This window comes from Hyla sarda, chromosome 4, assembly GCF_029499605.1.
Source record: "Hyla sarda isolate aHylSar1 chromosome 4, aHylSar1.hap1, whole genome shotgun sequence".
Taxonomy (NCBI): Eukaryota; Metazoa; Chordata; class Amphibia; order Anura; family Hylidae; genus Hyla; species Hyla sarda.
The window spans coordinates 5,564,063-5,584,682 of NC_079192.1; the positions used below are offsets into that span (position 1 = coordinate 5,564,063).

The 20,620-nt window shown below is 45.7% G+C and overlaps 1 protein-coding gene across 1 annotated transcript; it reads left to right on the forward strand.

Moving 5' to 3' along the window:
* Nucleotides 1-11,608: 11,608 nt before the first annotated feature.
* On the forward strand, nt 11,609-12,553 carry LOC130367154 (olfactory receptor 11L1-like). Its single transcript, XM_056569557.1, has one exon. It carries the CDS (start codon nt 11,609-11,611, stop codon nt 12,551-12,553), a length of 945 nt encoding a protein of 314 aa, XP_056425532.1.
* The last annotated feature ends 8,067 nt before the right edge of the window (nt 12,554-20,620 follow it).

The window sequence follows — 20,620 nt, forward strand, 5'->3', positions numbered from 1 at the left end:
TCGTGCCATTGCAAATGTCGAAGGGGAGTGACAGGTGGCTGTTTATACAAATTTGTGCTTGGGGTCGGGTGTAAAGTGCCATTATACATGATTTCATGACATCTCCTAGGCCGAGCTGGGAAAGGGTTGCATCTAAGAATCCCCAATCCACCCGATCAAATGCCTTTTCGGCATCAAGGGAGAGCAAAAACATGGGGACCTTACCGGAGCAGGCACTGTGGAGTACAGAGAATACTTTGAGAGTATTGTCCCTAGTCTCCCTGTCCCTGATTAAAGCTACCTGAACAGGGTGGATGAGGGACTTCATATGTTCAGATAGTCTGAATGCAATAAGTTTAGCAAACAACTTGGCATCACTGTTAATCAGCGAGATGGGATGGTAGCAAGGCGTCTTTGCCTACCTTGGGGATGACTGTAATGAAGTCATGTAAAAAGGAAGGGGGGGGGGGAGTCAGTAGAGATGGAATTGAAAGCAGTAAGAAGAGAGGGGTGAGATCTAGACTAAGAGATTTATAAAATTTTGCTGTGTAACCATCGGGCCCCGGGCTCCTACCACTCAGCAATGAGGAGATTGCAACTTGTAGTTCTTCCAAAGAGCTGCATGTCTCCTGTGACAGGTTAGGGAGAGCAGTGGAGGAGATATATTGCTCCAGTGAGGGAGAATCCTCAATGTGTGAGCCCGGTGCCCGAGGCTTAGGCAGGTTGTAAAGATCAGTGTAATAGTCACGGAAAGCGTACAGAATGTCGGATGTGAGGATGGAGCCTATGGACGAGCAAATGGCAGATACAAAGAAGGAGGATTTTTTAGCTCTCAGTGCGCTCGCCAGTAGGCATCTGGATTTGTTTCCCCGGCATAAAATGTCTTTCCCGTGATCTGTTTATAATAGCGATGACGTTTGTTTAGGTGGTCTAATAGCTCATGACGCACTTTAATAAGCTCACAGTATACCCCATCCTGTTGTGTCTGCTTGTGTTGGGTCTCTAATGTATGTAAAGAGCTAATGAGCGAGGTCAGTTTAGTGGCCGATTCCCTCTTTAGCCGTGCGTCATGCTTCATCATGACCCCCCTCAGAACACATTTGAGGGCTTCCCACTGCACCATGGGTGAGGTGGGATCTGAGAGATGGTCCTGTCAAAAGTGAATAATGGAATCTTTGAGCTCTTGGAGGCATAGCGCATCCAAGAGGAGAGACTCGTTCAGTCTCCACGTAGAGTGGGGTTTGGCAAAAGAGGGAAGGGTAAAGGAACAAAATACAGTGGCATGATCTGAGAGAGTGACTAGTCCAACGGTGGAGGATAGGACAGAGGGGAGGAGGTGGTGGGGGCAGAAGATATAATCTAATCTCCTATTAGACTGTTGTGGGTGGGAGTAGAAGGTGTAGTCACGCTCTTGAGGGTGTAAGACCCTCCAAACGTCACTGAGTTGGAAGGAGTGTAATTTACGTCTTAGGGCGCGAAGTTTGTTGTGGGAAATGTATGAGTGTCCGGTTGAATTATCCACTGTGGGGAACATAGGGAGGTTGAAGTCCCCACAGAGGAAGATGGGGCCTAGTGCGAAGGCGGCTAAGTCATCAAGGGTTTTCAGCAGGAAGGATATCTGATCTCGGTTCGGTGCATAAATGGATGCTATAGTTATACACTGTCCCGAGAGTTCGCAGTTCGCAAATACATATCTGGCATTGGGATCTATGGATGAGGATTTGACAGTAATGGGTAAGGAACGGTGAAATGCTAAGGAAACCCCCTTTGTCCTTGCCTCAGGGTTTAGACTGTGTATCCATTGAGAGTAGTACCTGTTGTTAATACGTGGGAGGTGTCCTACTTTGAAGTGTGTCTCTTGTAACGCTAAAATATGTACCCTCTGTCTATGTAATGGAATATAGAAGCTGAGCACTTTTTTCTGGAGTATTGAGTCCCTGCACGTTGAGCGAGGCCAATTTAATGTCAGCTGCCATTATAACAGAGCAACACTGGACTGTACTTACCAAGTGGTCTGGAGGAGGCCGAGCCACCCAGCCCACGAGAGTCCAGCGAGTGTAGAGGTAGAAACCTATCAGAAACAAGAAAGAAAACGTGAGAGACGAGTAGATGATATAGAGGAAGGGGAAGCGCCCACACAGACATGGGAGCAGAGGGACATGGGAACAGAGGGACTAAGAGAGGTGGCCATCTGAGCCATTATCAGCATCGGAACCAGTCCGATCTGTAGCCTAATGGGGGAAATGCAGAAGAGGCACCAGCCAGAAAGCATATCCAGGAGAAGAAAAGTCCAGAAAAATATACTAATTATAAAATGCAGGCGGAAAAGGACCAGGGACCTTGGGGTGCTGATTGATCCTCCACATCCATAAGGGATGCGAGAAGCTAGAATATAGGGGCCGAAGAATAGCTACTCGGGCAATTGTTTACTGTTAAGGTACAACAGTGGAGCAGTAACAAAATTAGGTCTGAAACATAGGAGTGAAACAGTGATTAAAGACAAAATGTGTAAAGTACATGGGTGGTCAGAAACCCCACTAATCACTAAACATGTACAACATGTACAACAGGGAAGGGGAAGGACCTATAAGAGGATCCAGGGCAGGAATGTTCACAGGAGGCAGGTCTCGGGTATCAGACCCTAGTGGGGGAATACCTCGCAGGAGGAGCATCTGCGAGTGGCAGAGGGAAGGATAAAGAAAAAATACTGTGTCCCAATGTAGTTCAGGTCTTCCTCTTCTGTCTCTGCGGCAGGGGGGTCGGAGGTCGAGTTGATGGGTGTCCAGTCGAGGGATGTGGAGGGCCCCATGGTGGTATAGGTGGGGGCAGTTGGAACAGTCCGTCCCAATCTGGCAGAGGGACCTGTGGTAGGCGGAAGGTAGAAAGAAATCCCGGCAAATCTTTAGGGCGCCTTAGGATAGCGGTGGTAGTTCCATGTCTCGCCACCAGGGCAAAGGGGAAGCCCCAACTGTATTGAATCTGGGCATTTTGGAGTATTGACAACAGAGGCTGAAGGGCTGCCCTTAGCTTCAGGGTGCGGAGGGAAAGGTCCGGGAACAGTTGAATTGCAGAACCATTATAGTTAAGGGTCTTCAGTACAAGCGCTTTGCACATTATTTTGTCCTTCTGAGCACAATGATGGACTAGGCATATAACGTCCCTCGGCTTTTTGGGGTCTGGGTTTTTCGCCCTGAGGGCCCTGTTGGCACGGTCCAGCTCTAGTGGGCTTTCTGGAGGCTTTTGTTGCACCTCATTGAAAAGTCTCTGCACCGTGCTGGTGATTTCCTGTGGAAGGACAGATTCTGGGAGGCCTTTAATTCTAATATTATTCCTCCTATTTTAATTGTCGATGTCATCTACGTGGTCCACCATTGCAGCCTGTTGGAGGGATAGAGAGCTCACTGTGGACTGTAGTGACTGCACCTGGGAAATCATTGTAGAACGAAAGTCCTCTAGGCCTTTAATCCGGGTTTGCAGTTTGATTACTTTGGCTTTGACTGGTTTAAGGTCCTGCTGCCATGCCGATTTCAGATCAGGCACCATAGAGATGAGATTGTTTTTAGAAGGTAAGAATGCTAGGAGAGCCTGTAATTCAGGAAAGGCTTTAAAGGGGTACTCCGGTGCTTAGACATCTTATCCCCTATCCAAAGTCCCGCCGCTGGGGACCCCCGTGATCTTGCACGCGGCACCCAGTTTGTAATTAGTCCCCGGAGCGTGTTCGCTCTGGGTCTGATTACCGGCGACCACAGGGTTGACAGCGTGTGACGCCACGCCTCCGCCCCCGTGTGACGTCACGCTCCGCCGCTCAATGCAAGCCTACGGAAGGGGATAGGGGATAAGATGTCTAAGCACCGGAGTACCCCTTTAAGCTGTTTCAAGTGAGGGCAGTTGAGGTGCAGGAGTTGAACTCCCCAATGCCGCTGGTGCGTCACACTGACTATGGGATTTGCAGGCTGAGGAGCGGCGAGGGGTGGTTCTGTCACCTAACTGGGAGTCCTCTGAGGAGGATCTATAGCAATCAGTAGTCAGAAGTGCAGCGTGTTTCAGGGGCATCCTAAAGAGCTTCTTTTTCGCCGGCGGGCTATCTTCCCAAAACCTTGGCGTATCGCTGTCTTCAGTAGAATCATGTGGGCTTCTTTCATGCTGGAAGTCATCAGACTCCATTTCCGTCGCCCAGTCTGTGATCACCTGTGCTGGTGGGCCTGGAGCTAGGTGAGTAGGGCATGAAGAGGTGAGAAGCAGGGGGTTAGAGGTGTCTGGGGGGAGCTGACCCAGGTGTGTCACCTTTATTGCAGGTGGGGGCGCAGTGGAGACCTCAATACTCTCAGTTCCCCCTTGAGGAAGTTAAGCCCGGGAGAAGTGGCGGAGATAGGAGCCTGGGGAAGATGAGGGGAGGCCTTTGCTGCATAAGTCTGTATCATGTGGGCATGTGCGGCAAGACATGGGTACCTGTAGAGGCGCTGGAGGTCCCTTCTGCGGGGACCATAGCAGGGAGGTCCGTCCGCCCGCGGCCCACTGTCAGTGCAGGAGAGTCTTCTTCCTGTGCACATTGCGCTGCAACATGCGATGACCGCATGGTAGGGGAAGTTGTTTGTCGAAGGGCTGCTGGCGTGTCTCCTCTTGGGGTGCAGGAATTCAGGTCTCGAGGTCCGGGCCGTGAAGAAGGTAGGTGTCGCTGCGTGGGAGCAGCGACGGGGAGAGAAACAGAAGCCGCTGTGAGTCAGCGGTGTCCCGAGGCCTCGTGGTCTGAAGGCCGCTGCGTCTGCAGTTCCGTGGTGCACTGTATGGGGCAAAGTAAGCTGCAATGGAGCCAGCAGGGTCTCTGGAGGTAGCTGAGTCGTGGAGCTTCTTTCCGGCCCTGGATCTGCCTCCCATAGCCTACAAATAGCCCGTTTCTGAGCGGTCCCATCTGGAGCTCTCAAACTGTGCTCCCTCTCGCCAGCGCGTCAAGCCATGCCCATAACCACACATGTTATTATTAAATCTTACATTTAAATGTAAAAAAATCGAGAAACATTCTCACTTTCACAGTCAGGGGGGCGCTGAGAGTCAGGGGCTTGAACAGGTGGTATCTCACCTGGCAGAGGACCGCCAGCTCGATTTTAAGATACAAGTACAAGCTTTTTCACTTATCCAATGGCACAGAAGCTGAATGTGCTCCTGTCCAAGTTGCTGGTACTGCAATCCCTCCCTTTTCAAGTGGACACTCAAAGGATGGGGGTGTGCTTAGAGGCAGTGGCTAGAACAGGTGGTAGCTCACCTCGCGGCAGACCACCAGCTCAATGCAGAATGGATAATAAAAAAATGTTAATGAATTTAAATGAAATTAAATAAAACTTACATAAAAAATCTGCCACATCCAGACGCTCTGCGGCAGTGATTCTAATAGCGATGCCTGTAATCTGCATGTCATACTGAATAACAGTATTATTTCACTAACACAGCACACTTGCTATGTGTGTTAGGACAAGGCAAAGTGTTCTACACCCCTCTCTCTGCCGCAAATAAATTTTGACCGAACCAAATTTTTTCTGAAAATTCGTCAAATCGTCCCAATTAAATTTTTCAAACATTCGTTAATCTCTAATCAGTACGATTCAATTTATTTATTTGTTTTACTACCTTGACAAACTTAGTTTTTTTGTGATGTTACATAATATGAGTAACCTTAAATTCTAAGAGCCATAACTTATTTTTTATTTTTTTTAATTTTTTTATATTATGTGTTAACATATTCATTGGTAGCTGTTTGGGGTACATATGACTTTATGTTTTTTTAACATTTTCATTCTGTTTTTGCAAGATGATATAAATAGAAAGCAGCAACATTGTTTTTTATTTTATTTTTTAATATACTGTTACATAATGCTGAATGAATACATATCTATCCTAAAATTAGAATTAAAAGGATATGAGGACTGGATGGACCGGGTGGTCCTTTATTGTCTACAGTCTTCTATGTTTCTATAGAGGACATTAGTCCACTTGGGATCTTCTCTATGAGACAGACAATGAAACTTTCTCATCTCTACAATGATGTAATGTATAACTGAATTTTTTATATATTTTTATAAATTAACAATTTCCATTGGGATTCTCAAAAACAAATAATGAAATGATCAGAACCCTGTAGACTCATCAGACGATAGCAGAGATATCTCCAGGGGGATCTTCTACCTGGTCCCTTGTCTTCATCTTGTAGATAAATATTGGCAGGTAATGCTTCACATTCAGGGGTCTGGTGGTCATAGAAGTTGAAGCCGCTCCTGTGTAACATTGTCCTCCATCCCCCCAGAGACTGGAGAGAACAGGAAGGAAAATTATTTTGAAAAATGAATGTTAGGAACAAAGAAATATCTAATGTGAGTAATATTTATATAAAAAGAAATAAGAGAAATAGTCTTAAAGGTGACTCAAAGTGTCTGAAGGCCCGGACTCTCTAAGATCTCTGAAGGTTCCTGTGGTATGTGCATCTAGATGATATTTTGTCGTGTTACTTAATCTTTTCCTGAACAGTTGGGGCATTATCCTATTGTAAGAGGTCCCTGCCATAAGGGTATCCTGCACCATGAAGGCTTGGTCTGTGCCAGGTTTAGGTAGGTAATACATGTCACAGTAATGTCCACACGATGCCACACGACTGTCTCCACCAGCTTGTCTTCTTTTCATAGTGCACCCTATGTAAGTTTCATATGAAGTAGACAGAAATTCTACATGATTTTGTGTCAGTCATTCTGTCCTACTCTTTGTATTTCATAATACAGTTTCTCTCGACCTAATGCATAATACTGTGAACACCTGAAGAACATATTGTGTCTCAATGTTTTTAAAAAGTATTGCACTCTTTTGTTTCCCCTGAAAACATAAATCTGTACTCTTCTTTAATCTGTACTATTCTCAATCTTTTCTACTATTTTTATAATGTTAAATAAATATATGACATAAATAAATGATTATTTAAAAAAAATGCAGCAAAACCATTAAAAGTTATATTTACATGTTTTAAAGAAGGACGTGACAGACGCTTACTTAGCCATCCACATGATGGAAAGTGTAACCGACTTCCAGGCTCTTTTTCCATTGCTCCAGCTCTGATGCTCAATTGCCCATTGTAACTACTTGTTTAGGAGTGGAGAGGGGTTACTGTAGTAGGCAGCAGACAGCAGACAGTGGTGGACTGGTGGGAGTTGTAGTAGTCAGCGGACAGAAGAGCAGTGGTGGTAGTACTGTCTAATCAGTGAGATCTGGCACAGGAGTTTTGTATTCCTCACTAATCCATGCCTTATTTATTTTAACACGTTGCTGGCAGACAATCTTGTTCACTTAGGGGTGACGATCATTCCTGCTGCGCTGAACACGCTCTCTGATAACACACAGGATGGTGGATAAAGTATCCCTGGTTGTTGATGAAAGTCTGCTCATGGTAAAATGCACACACATTGGAAGATGCAATGGCTTTTTCCAAGCGTTTCAAAAATAGTGGTAGCTGTAGACAGAGAACAATAGGCAGTGGTGAAGTAGTGTTAGCTGTCGTCACTGGACAGCAGATATTGGTGGATACTTGTAGTCAGGCTTTGTGATGCCTCTCCATGTGCTGACATAGAGGCCTGATTCCTAAAGTTGGCACTGTGCCTGGCATGCTGCATCTTATAAGACAGTAAAGAATTTCTGCAAAGCAGTATACTGTAAAGAGTTAGGTATGCCATCACCGACGGTTCCCCTCTTTTGGAATGCTTTATTTTCAAGCCTGTAGATGCAGCAGTGTTACCGTCACCTACTCCTCAGTTGATCAGACCCACAGGCCTGCTGGTATCCTCATGATCAAACTTATTGTTACGCCGAGCGCTCCGGGTCCCTGCTCCTCCGCGGAGCGCTCGCTGTGTTTTCCTCTCTGTAGTGCCCCGGTCAGACCCGCTGACCAGGAGCGCTGCACTGACACTGACGACGGGGATGCGATTCGCATAGCGGGACGCGCCCGCTCGCGAATCGCATCCCAAGCTACTTAACTGTCCCGGTCTCCGGAAACGCACGCACCCTGTTCAAATGGGAGTGGCGTCTCTCGGTGTGAATTCTGCTTTTCCACGTCTCACTGTGCCTGTGCGGATTTCTCCTTCTGCCAACTCCTCCTTCTCAGCTGTGGCCTTCTTGGACTCTGGTTCTTCTGGAAATTTTATTCTGGCCTCTTTGGTTAATAGGTTCAGCATCCCAGTGACCCGTCTCGTCAAGCCGCTCTACATTTCTTCAGTCTACGGAGTAAATTTGGACTGCACTGTGCGTTACCGCACAGAACCCCTGCTTATGAGCATTGGACTGCATCACGAGAAAATTGAATTTTTTGTTCTGCCCAACTGTACCTCTGAAGTCCTCCTCGGTCTGCCATGGCTCCAACGTCATTCTCCCACCCTTGACTGGACCACCGGGGAGATCAAGAATTGGGGCCCTGCTTGTCACAAACAATGCCTCACATCTGCTCCCACTTGTCCTACTCCTGAGGTTCCACCCATACCGGTCCCTCCCAAGGCTTACCAGGATATTCTCGGCAAAAAACAAGTCGAGATCTTGCCTCCTCATAGCCCCCTTCCTGGTAACACTCCTGCCCCGTGACAAGCTTCACCCTCTGCCCCCCCTCCCCATTCCCACTTCTTCTGGATTGCCTGCCGCTGATGTTGCTACCCAGGACTTCTTTTTTTTCCGGAAGAAAACTCAAGAGTTGCCCCCTATGTTCTCGTCTCATTTGAAGGGACAAGGAGACAAAAAGAGGGGGAGACCTAAGGGGGGGGGGGTACTGTTACGCCGAGCGATCCGGGTCCCTACTCCTCCCCGGTGCACTCGCGGCGTTTTCCTCTCTGCAGCGCCCCGGTCAGACCCGCTGACCGGGAGCGCTGCACTGACACTGATGACGGGGAATGCGATTCGCATAGCGGGACGCGCCCGCTCGCGAATCGCATCCCAAGCTACTTACTTGTCCCGGTCCCCGGCTGTCACGTTCTGGCGTGCGAGTCTCCGCTCTCTAGGGCGCGCGCGCCAGCTTTCTAAGATTTAAAGGGCCAGTGCACCACTGATTGGTGCCTGGCCCAATCACTGTAATTAGCTCCCACCTGCTCCACGCCTATATAACCTCACTTCCCCTTCCCAGTATTGCCGGATCTTGTTGCCTTGTGCCAGAGAAAGTGTTTTGTGTATGTCCCAAGCCTGTGTTCCAGACCTTCTGCTGTTGCCCCTAACTACGACCCTTGCTGCCTGCCCTGACCTTCTGCTACGTCCTACCTTGCTCTTGCCTTTTCCTTTTGTACCACACCTGTCTCAGCAGTCAGAGAGGTTGAGCCGTTACCGGTGGATACTACCTGGTTGCTACCGCCGCAGCAAGACCATCCCGCTTTGCGGCGGGCTCTGGTGAATACCAGTAGCAACTTAGAACCGGTCCACCGGTACGGTCCACGCCAATCCCTCTCTGACACAGAGGATCCACCTCCAGCCTGCCGAATCATCTGGTATCTGATCATGGGCTCCTTGCTCCTCCTCAGCATATGCATCATGATGTCTTTCCATTTCCTGATCACGCCTACCACTGACAGCTATACTAGTGCTATGCTTGGCCGCTACTTCCACCATCACCACCTCTGAAATACACTACAAACATTAACTCCCCTCACACAACCTCCTCCTGGCTAGTGCCATCCCTCTACATAGCACTAGGGGAAAGCAAAAGACAGAGATGACGAAGCAGACAGTTTAGCATGGGCATCTTCACCATGCCATGAAACTGTAGACCATGAGGAATCCATTGACAGCTGGCTCGCCCTCAGACTCTTCTTCCTCCTCCTGAGAAGGCTTAGAACAAGTCAACTAGTCCACAAGATCTGTAATTTCCTTTGAAACCACACAACCCCTAGAGGACAGTGAAAACTTTTGCTTGCTGACATGGCTGCTACTACTACCACTAGGCACCTGGCTGCTGCTGCTTCCTGTACTTGTGCTGGTACTGCCACCAACATTCTTAGTGGCAGAGGACATGGCAGGGGTGCTATGTTTTCTACCTCATCCAGCAATTCTTTTACTCGACATATTATTTTTTTATTGTAAAATATTTTGAGGTTATTTTTGTCTGTTTGGGATGATTTGTCCCTCACCTACTAGTCAGCTTTCACTCTCAACGCGTTGGACTGGTTTACTAAATCCAGAAAATACACATAACTGTGCTTTATATTGCTAATGCATGTTGACATTCAACACTTCTACATTGTTATCTTAAACCCAGGTAAAATACTTGGTTTGATGAAACTCAGAAATAACACGTAACTAACACTTAGATGGCTATGCAATGTTCACAACTATTTTAATGAATACTGCTAAAATACAGGTTGTTCACTGTTGGCTGGGATTCGTAGTGCATTAACTGGATTGCAGGTGAATGGAGGTCAGTGTCTCAGATCAGCCCACTGAGCAATGCTTGTTTCTGCTTGTAATGTGATAGCTTTTAAGTGCAAAGTTCTACAGATAGTGACGGGTCATTTTCTGAGGTCAGCCCACAGATTTATGCTGTGTCGAGCTTGATGTGGAATTGTATAAATTAGAACTTGTGAAGGTTATCTGAATTCAGTAGACCTTGCGCTCTCTCTCTCTCTCTCTCTCTCTCTCTCTCTCTCTCTCTCTCTCTCTAAAATGGTGTTTTAAAGGCATTACAAATGTTTAAAACTCATCCCTCTGCTGTCTCCTATTGGTCTGGAAGGTGAATGACACATAAATGCCAGCAAATAATTGCATAACCTATGATCATTTGATTCCCCTCCCCTGGCCTATGGAGTGTAGGACCGTATCATAATTAAAGGGGTACTCTGGTGGAAAAAAATATTTTTTTATATCAACTGGCTCAAGAAAGTTAAACAGATTTTATAAATTACTTCTATTAAAACATCTTAATCCTTCCAGTACTTATGAGCTGCTGTATACTACAGAGGAAGTAGAGTTGTTCTTTTCAGTCTGACCACAGTGCTCTCTGCTGACACCTCTGTCCATGTCAGGAACTGTCCAGAGTAGTAGTTAATCCCCATAGCGAACCTCGCTTCCTGACATGTACAAAGGTGGCAGCAGAGAGCACTGTGGTCAGATTTGAAAAAACAACTCAACTTTCTCTGGAGCATACAGCAGCTGATAAGTACTGGAAGGGTTAAGATTTTTTAATAGAAGTAACACACAAATCTGTAAAATTTTCTGGCACCCGTTGATTTAAAAAAAAAAAATTCCACCCATTTAACTGTTTAATCCAAAACAAATTTAACCAATGATTTAGGCAAAACCTCCCAAAATGAATCTCCTTCTTCTCTAGCTATAATGTTTCTCTATGGGTCATGTATTTAGGCGACTCTAAGGCTCCATTCAACTCATCATGTTTTGGGGACACAAATAAAAAGCTGTTTATGCTTGAGAAATGGACACATAGTAACAATTAGTCTTCTTTTAGCCCAATGAACAATATTAGCCTATTGGCAACACATTGAGTTACAAGACAGCATTTCTGATAGGATGCTGAGCTATAGCCCAATATTGTGCTTAAAACTTGGTCAGGATGCCGCCTAATTTTTGAGTCTTATGATGAGTAATTTTTTCTTGGTTTTAAATATCTTCTTCCATGGTCTACATACAGAAGAACAACAGGACGGAGGTCACAGAGTTCCTTCTACTAGGATTTAAAGTAAGGCACGGTGCACGACTTTTCCTGTTTTCTCTATTCTTTGTGGTTTATTGCTTCATAATATGTTGGAATCTCCTGATCATCACCCTGGTGTCCACCAGCAAGAACCTCCACACCCCAATGTACTTCTTCATCTCACATCTGTCCATCAGTGACATCTTGTTATCCACAGATATTGTCCCCAATATGCTCCACATCCTACTGAATAATGGGGGGACCATGACTTTTATTGGTTGTATGACTCAGTTTTATTTCTTCTCCACCCCAGAACTATTTGATTGTTTCCTTCTAGCTGTGATGTCTTATGACAGATATGTGGCCATCTGTAATCCTCTCCGTTACTCCTCTATCATGACAAGTGGACATAGTGTTATATTGTCCGCCATCTGTTGGTTGTCTGGATTTTCTACTACTTTGATTTACTTCATAACAACAGCAAAGCTAAATTTCTGTGGACCAAACATCATTGACCATTTTTTTTGTGATCTTGTTCCTTTAGTAGAACTTGCCTGTTCTGGTGCCTTTATTGTCCACTTGGAGCTTTATGTAATAGGCACTCCAATTGTCTTTATCTCAACCACCATCATTGTAGTGTCTTATACTTATATTGTTTTAGCAATCCTAAGGATCTCATCCAATACTGGTAGACAGAAAGCCTTCTCCACCTGTAGCTCCCACCTCATTGTGGTCTCCATATTCTACTGGACTATGTTCGGTGTTTATATTGTCCCAACAAAAGGTCTAACCCTCTCCATGAGTAAGATCCTCTCCCTGCTATATACTGTGTTTACTCCATTGGTCAACCCCATTATATACAGTCTGAGGAATAAAGACATTAAGAAAGCCGTACAGGAAACACTTTATAAGAGGGTGATCTGGTGAACCCTCTTCAATATTCTGTACAGATATTTCATAACTGGAAATAATACCAGATCTTGTAGCAGACCTGGACTTAATGTTAAGTATTTTCTGTTCTCCCTGCTATTCTGTGGACCACAGTTACGCATAATATTATGAGCCATTCTGGAGAGTGTGAGTTTGCTAAGGACAATGTTCACCCTCTTCAGATGGCTCGTAGTATCATGGTAGCCTTATGTGCTATTATGAAAACGGAGTCATTACTATAAGCCATGGTTTAGACAGTTACCTATCTCAGATTGGCTTGTAGGATCTCTGAATAACATGGCTGCTTTGCTAGATGAGCTTTGACTTGGAGCGTGTTCATTAACTTTTTTAAAGGGGTACACCACCCCTAGACATCTTATTCTCTAACTTTAGGATAGGGGATAAGATGTCTGGTTGCAGGGGGGGCTGCACGTAGATCATGGGGGTCCCAGAACGGGACCCCTGCGGTAAGAAATCTTATCCCCTAGTCTTTGGATGTCCATGGCCAGAGTACTCCTTCAACACTCTGAGCAAGAAATCTCTTGGCACCATGCTATATCAACATATTGTACTTCTATGGTGGTATAAGCCCTGTCCCCCTCCCCCCCCCCCAAGTTCTATGATGATACCAGGCACATCACTCAGGGGGGTATTGAGACCACTCTTTGTTGGCCAGGCCCTATGGCACGGAAGATTAGGGTGATTGGTGCTGACCTAGACAAAACTACAACTCTCAGCATGCACAGTCTGTCAGTGAATGTTGTGTGCCTCCTGCTGTTGCAAAAATACAACTCTCTGCATGCACTGTGCATGCTGGGAGTTGTAGTTTTTCAAATGCTGGTTCACTGTTTGCCATAGGGTATTTTCGGTGGAGGAGGTATACACCATTTGTACCTCCAATAGAGTCCACCAGTGAGGGAGAAGAGGAAGACTCCCCTTTCTTCCTCTTCCCTCTCCTCATCATTCAGTGATGATGACCCCCCCACCCCCCTAGAAGGTGGTGCTTCAGGGAAATGCCGGTAAGGGCCCTAATAATAGTGACCCTGTCCCCGATATTAGCAACCTTGGCCCCCTTGCAATTTTCCCTGTCCCCCATATAGGTGACCCGTCTGGACCCCTGGGTTTGTTGGCTGCTCAGGAATCCAAATTAACCCCCCCCCCCCAGTCCTCACTGTAATAGACTTTACATTTTTTTAAGTTTTTTTAGTGAGGTCAATTTGATGGCCCAGCATCCCGATGCTTTTTAACTAGGCCCAATAGAAGGAACCCCTATCAATGCAGCAAGATGTGGGCTCGTTCTGCATATGAGCATAGTAAAAAAAACTAAGATTATGCAATACTGGAGTGGGGTGTTCTGTACAACACCCCACTTTACCATATGGTCATGAAAAGGGCCTGTCTCTTGGTAAGTCCAGCGGCTTTGTTGCTACCCTTGCGCTAGTCAGATAAATATTCACCACATATAGAGGGGATGTATATTTCTGCAACATTATGTGTTGGAAATTGGCCTTAAAGTCACATGTAAGGAACATTTGCCCTTCATAATCCCTGCCAATGTCAGCCACCCCTGTGAAAATCCGTAATTTGGACCTAAAATGCGCATGGCACTCCCTCCCTCCTGATCTCTATTGTATTTTAAGGCAACAGTTTAGGGCCACATATGGGGTATTTGCGTACTCGGGAGAAATCGTGTTACAAATTTTGGGGGCTTTTGCTCCATTTACCCCTAATGACAAGGACAACTTGGGGGCTACACCAACATGTTAGTGTAAAAAAAAAATATTCACAAAATGTAAAAGCAGAAAACCCCCAAACCCCCAAAAGACCTCCAAAATTTGTGACACAATTTCTCTCAAGTACAGATATACCCCATATGTGGACGTAAAGTGCTCTGTGGGTGCAATACAACGCTCAGTAGTGAGAGAGCACCATGCACATTTGACGCCTAAGTTGATGACTTGCATTGGAATTGCTGAAAGTTGAAGAGGTTGCTATGTAAACACTAGAAGAAAAAAACACCCACATGTGACCCTATTTTTGGAACTACACCACTCTGGTACCTCTTGCTGTACATTGACTACTACCGGAGTGTAAACCGTCTGCTGTACCCTCGATATAATGAGTGGGCCATCTCCTGCTTTATGCATGCTAATATCAGTCAGCCACCTCCTGCTATGCGCTAGTACTACTGGTCCTTCACCTCATTCTGGACACTGGCTTCTACACCCTGCAAGGATTGTAACAATGAGTATAGTGAGCAATGAGCAAATTTAATTTGGGGACTTTTTCCCATTTATCCCTTGTGAAAATGAAAAATGTAGAGTTACTCCAGGATTTTAGTCTAAAAAAATCAAATGTATAATTTTCACGGCCCATTGTAATGAAAATTTGTCAAGCCCCTGTGGGGTGTAAATGCTCACTGTACCCCTTATTACATTCCTTGACAGGTGCATTTTCCAAAATGGAGAAACATGCATAAGGTTTATGCTGTTCTGGCACCAAGGGGCTTTGTAAATGTGACATGACCTTACAAAAAATTTCAGCCAAATTCGCTCTCCAAAAACAAAATGGTGCTACTTCTCTTCTGAGCCCTGCCGTCCGCATGTCAAGATATGGGGTATTTCCATACTTGGGAGAAATTAGGTTACACATTTTTGGGGACTTTTTCTCTATTAACCCCTTGTTAAAAAAAATGGGGCTACAACAACATGTTAGTGTAAAAAATAGCAATTTTGACTATTTGCCTCTACTTTGCTGCTATTTCTATGAAACACCTAAAGGGTTACTTTCTGAATGTCCTCTGTCTCTTTTTCCTCATCACCCTGTAGTTACGCAGCCTGCTCCTCCTCTTCTATCAGATGACTATAAAAACCACCCATTTCCCAAAACCTTGCCTGTGCTCCACTGTCCCCCTCCTCCAATTCAGCCCCAACAGGGCTCATGTGGCCTCAAGATGTAGGCGCCACGTCTCCATTGCCCTGACCAGCCATCGTTTCCAACACGTGTTGTAAGAAATGAAGCAGTGGAATGACGTCTTTCATCCCGTAATCCAGGCAATTTACAAATAATGTGGCTTCCTCAAAGGGCCTCAGCAAACGGCAGGTGTCACGTATGAGCTGCCACTGGTTCACATTGAAGTTACACAGGGGAGTACTCCTATCCGCTTGGATCATCAAGAAATCGTGGATGGCTTTTCTCTGTTCGTATAGTCAGTCCAACATATACAGGGTGGAATTCCAACATGTGGAAACGTCGCAAATCAGACTATGTTGTGGGATACCGTTCTGATGCTGCAGCTCAAGGAGGATGTGCTTTACGGTGTACGAGTGGCTGAAGTGCATGCAAAGTTTCCTTTCCATTGTGAGGATGTCTTGCAAATGGGGGAACACTGCAGATGGGGGAGCATGTCTCAGGCTTCCAGACAAGATGTTCTTCCCGTTGTCGGTCACCATGGTTCCAATTTCCAGTTTTCATGGAGTAAGCCATGAATCGATTTCTTGATGAATGACTTTTAGCAGTTCCTCCCCTGTGTGACTCCGTTAGCCAAGGCAAACCATGTGAAGAACAGCGTGGGTATGCTGCAGAGGGATTTTTATTAACCCCTTCCCGCAAATGGAAGTTTATGAACGTCCATTTTTCCCGTCACTTAAGGTAAATGCAATACATTTTCTATCACCATGTCCGGTGGCATGGTGATAGAAACGTCATTGCAGCTGTTCTGAACATGGCACTATGCAGCTGGGGACCAATCACTGACCAATGACAAGGGACTTGCAGAGTTTGCTGCGGTTCCGGGCTGATCGGGTCTCTGGTGACCCGATAGCCCAGAAAATAGGGATGATCTGAGCTGTCAGAGACAGCCCTGATCATCCTGAGGGATAGGAGAGAGGTGGCAGCAGTGTCACCTTGTTCCTATCCCCTGCCAATGGTCGTTTAGGACTAGCCAACCATTGGCAGTTGGGAGCTGGAGTTAAAGTTGAAATCCCCGCTGGATGTCAGGGCAGAGCGGGGGGAAGATGGCGGCGGGTGCTGGGACCGGCGATCGCGGCGGGACCGGCGGCAGGCACCGGCGGGATCGTACATTTGAGGTGATTTGCACAGGGGTGGCTGATCGTTACAGCGGTTCTGACATAAACACATGACAAAAAACACCCACATGTGACCCCATTTTGGAAACTACACCCCTTACAGAATGTAACAAGGGATATAGTGAGCCTTAACATCCCACAGGTGTTTGACAAATTTTTGTTAAAGTTGGACGTGAAAATGAATTTTTTTTATTTTTTCACTAAAATGCTGGTGTTATCCCAAAGTTTTCATTTTCACAAGGGTTAATAGGAAAAAAGCCCTGGAAAATTTGTACCCCATTTCTTCTGAGTATATAAATACCCCATATCTGGATGTAAAGTGCTCTGCGGGCAAACTACAAACTACAAAGAAGCGCCATTGGGCTTTTGGGAGAGAATTGGGAGACACGTGCCAGAACAGTGGACCCCATTTTGGAAACTACACCCCTCAAGGAATTTAATAAGGGTGCAGTGAGCATTTACACCCCACAGGTGTCTGACAGACTTTTGGAACAATGGTCGGGGAAATTGAAAAATTTAATTTTTCATTTGCACAGCCCACTGTTCCAAAGATCTGTCAAGGGCCAGTGGGGTGTAAATGCTCACTGCAGCCCTTATTACATTCCGTGAAGGGTTTAGTTTCCAAAATGGGGTCAAATGTGGGGGTCCATTGTTCTGGCAGCGTGGGGGCTTTGTAAATGCACATGACCCCCAACCTCCATTCCAAACAAATTCTCTCTCTAAAAGCCCAATGGAGCTCCTTCTCTTCTGAGCATTGTAGTTCGCCCACAGAGCACTTTACATCCACATATGGGGTATTTTCATGCTCAGAAGAAACAGGGTTACAAATTTTGGGGGGAATTTTCTCTTATTACCTTTTGTAAAAATAGTAAGTTTGGGAAAAAAATGCATTTTAGTGAAACAAAAATGTCATTTACACATCCAACTTTACCAAAAAAGTCGTCAAACACCTGTGGGGTGTTAAGGCTCACTGTACCCCTTGTTATGTTCCTTGAGGGGTATAGTATCCAAAATATTATGCCATGTGTTTTTTTTTGTTTTGTTTTTTTGCTGTCCTGGCACCATAGGGGTTTCCTAAAGGTGACATGCCCCCCAAAAACCATTTCAGCAAAATTTGCTTTCCAAAAGCCAAATGTTACTCCTTCTGTTCTGAGCATTGTAGTGCGCCCACAGTGCACTTGACATCCACACATGGGATATTTCCATGCTGAGAAGAGGAGGGGTAACAAATTTTGGGTGCCATTTTCTCCTATTATGGCTTGTAAAAATTTAAAATTTGGGAAAACTAGCATTTTAGTGAAAAAAAATTCAATTAAACATCCAACTTTAACGAAAAGTCGTCTAACTAATGTGGGGTGTTAAAGGACATCTGTAGTGCAATATAACTTATCCCCTATCCAAAGGTTAGACAAAAAGTTATAGATCGTGGGGGGTCCGAGCACTGGTGGTGGTGCACGAGGAAAGAAGTAATACAGTATAAAAAAGGAGGTCCCAGCACTCACTGTGGGTTGGATATACAATAAATTATCAATTTGCTTGCATCGGTGAGTGCTGGGACCTCCTTTTTTTAACTTTATGATGCAAACATAAAGTAGACATATTGGCCCACATTTATCATTGTCTTTAGACTGTTTTTTGTGTCTAACAAAGGGGCAAAAAAGGCGCAAGCAGGGTTTTTTGCGCCTTTTTTGCCCCTTTTTGTTTACACATTTCTGCAGATTTTGAGTTGCAATCCACTGATTTTGGCAATAGACGTGATATGGAAGGGATTTATCATTGCGCCTTTTTGTAAAAAGGAGCAAAAAAAGGCGCAAAGCCACTGAAAAGTCTCTAAAACTACACCAGCCCAGACATGGTGTAGCTTTTTGATTTATGTGTAGACAAAAATTTCAGAAAATGTGACCTGCACAAAATTTATCAAAGCTCTTTTACCTTTTAATAAATTTGGTGCTCCTACACATTATCAGCACACACAAAAAAGGTGTAAAAAATGCTTCACTTACACTGCAATGATAAATGTGGGCCATTGTGTATGGGAATTAATATATAATTTATTTGGAATGTCTATTTTCCTTAAAAGCAGAGAGTTTAAAAGTTAGAAAAATGCAAAATTTTCAAATTTTTCATGAAATTTTTGAATTTTTCACCAAGAAATGATGCAAGTACCGTCGAAAAAGTAGAATGAAAAAACAAACTCAAAATCAAATTCATCAGTAAAAGCATTCCAGAGTTATTAATGCTTAAAGTGACAGTGGTCAGATGTGCAAAAAATGCTCTGGTCCTTGAGGTGAAAATCGTCTGTGTCCTTGAGGGGTTAAAATTATCATTAAAATTAAAAACCATTTATTAAAATGAATTCAAATTATTTATTATTTAATTTTTTTTATGTAATGTGCCAGCAGCATGAGGGGACCACATGAAGTGACAATGACATTGCCTGGAGGTGCCAGGAACATAAGGAGACCATAGGGCCTCACAATTGAAAAGATTAAAGATATATATTCAAATTAAAGTTGAAGATTTTATATAGATTGCCATGAAAATGTTTAGGTAATGTCCCAGCTGCATGAGGGGACCACATGGCAGCACAATTGCACAGCCTGGAAGTGGCACCAGCATGAGGAGACCAAATTGGCAAAATGACCAAGCCTGGAGTAAGAGGAGACCGTATGGTGACAGAATTACACAGCCTAAAGGTGGCGGCAGCCTCACCAGACCAAAGGGCCTCACAATTAAAAAGGCCATGTTGACATGCTCCAGATACTTGATACAGAGTAACTGATTTCCCCCCCAACAATCTGCACTGACTGCTTGCTACTGCCACCAACTCCAGGAACCCCTGTTCCACTATCTCCAGAGCAGGTAGGCTGCTGCAAAGCAGGTGGTCTACCCCAGGCACGTTTGGCTCCAGACTTCCCACTTCTGCCACCATTTTGACTCTCAATCATGCTACCACCTTGCTGGCTCAACTGGGGCCTCAGGGGCAGCCAGCCACCCTCTTTTCCTGATGATGATGAAGCCCCTTTTGCACCCAGCTCCAGAGTGCTATTGGCTTCATCATCGAGTTGTGTCTGCACGTCACTGATGTCCTCAACAGTGTCTGCTTAAGGAGCCTGAACGCTTAAGGACTGCGGCACCAGCAACTTGGACAGGAGCACATTCAGCTTCTGTGCCATTGGATGAGTGGGCGCATACTGCTGTCTCTTGGAAATCGCTTTGGTGATGGATTGCTGCCGGAATGACTGACTCGAAGTCAGAGGAGCACGAGCATCTGGACCAACAGGAGATGGGAATGACAGAAAGCTCCCTTTGGCTGAGGTGGTGGAGCCTTGGCTGGCTGAAACTGGGAGCAGCATCCCACTGTGTGATGCAGCAGTCCGGGCCACCACATCAGAGCCACGGTTCTCCCAGGCTGCTTTATGGTGACGCTGCATATGTTGACGCAGGGCTGTGGTGCCAACATTAGGACCCTTGGCATGCTTCAACCTTCTGCTTACACATCTTGCATGTGGCCAGGTTAACATCCACCGAATGCTTGACAAAAAACTGCCACACCACCGAGTAGCAGCTAATTTTCCCCCCAACAGTCCACACTGAGTGACTGCTACTGCCGCGGACTCCGGGAACCCCTGCTTCACTACCTCCCGGGCAGGTAGGCTGTCGCAAAGCAGGTGGTCTCCCCCGGGCACGTTTGGCTCCAGAATTTCCACTGCTGCCACCCTGCTGACTGCCAACCATGTTACCACCTTGCTGGCTCAGCTGCTGCCTCATGGGCAACCTGCAACCCTCTTCTCCTGATGATGATGAAGCCCCTTCTGCACCCGGCTCCCAATTGCGATCGGCTTCATCATCATTGAGTTCTGTCTGCACTTCACTGATGTCCTCCTCAGGGTCCTTACCAGAAGCCTGAACGTTCGCAACACCACCTCCCACACCACTCTCCTCATCACTACTTGCCCGCGGAGGAAGTGGCGGA

What these genes read in the sequence shown, in the direction of transcription:
- LOC130367154 (XM_056569557.1), top strand. Translation starts at nt 11,609, where the DNA reads ATGGTCTACATACAGAAGAACAACAGGACGGAGGTCACAGAGTTCCTT.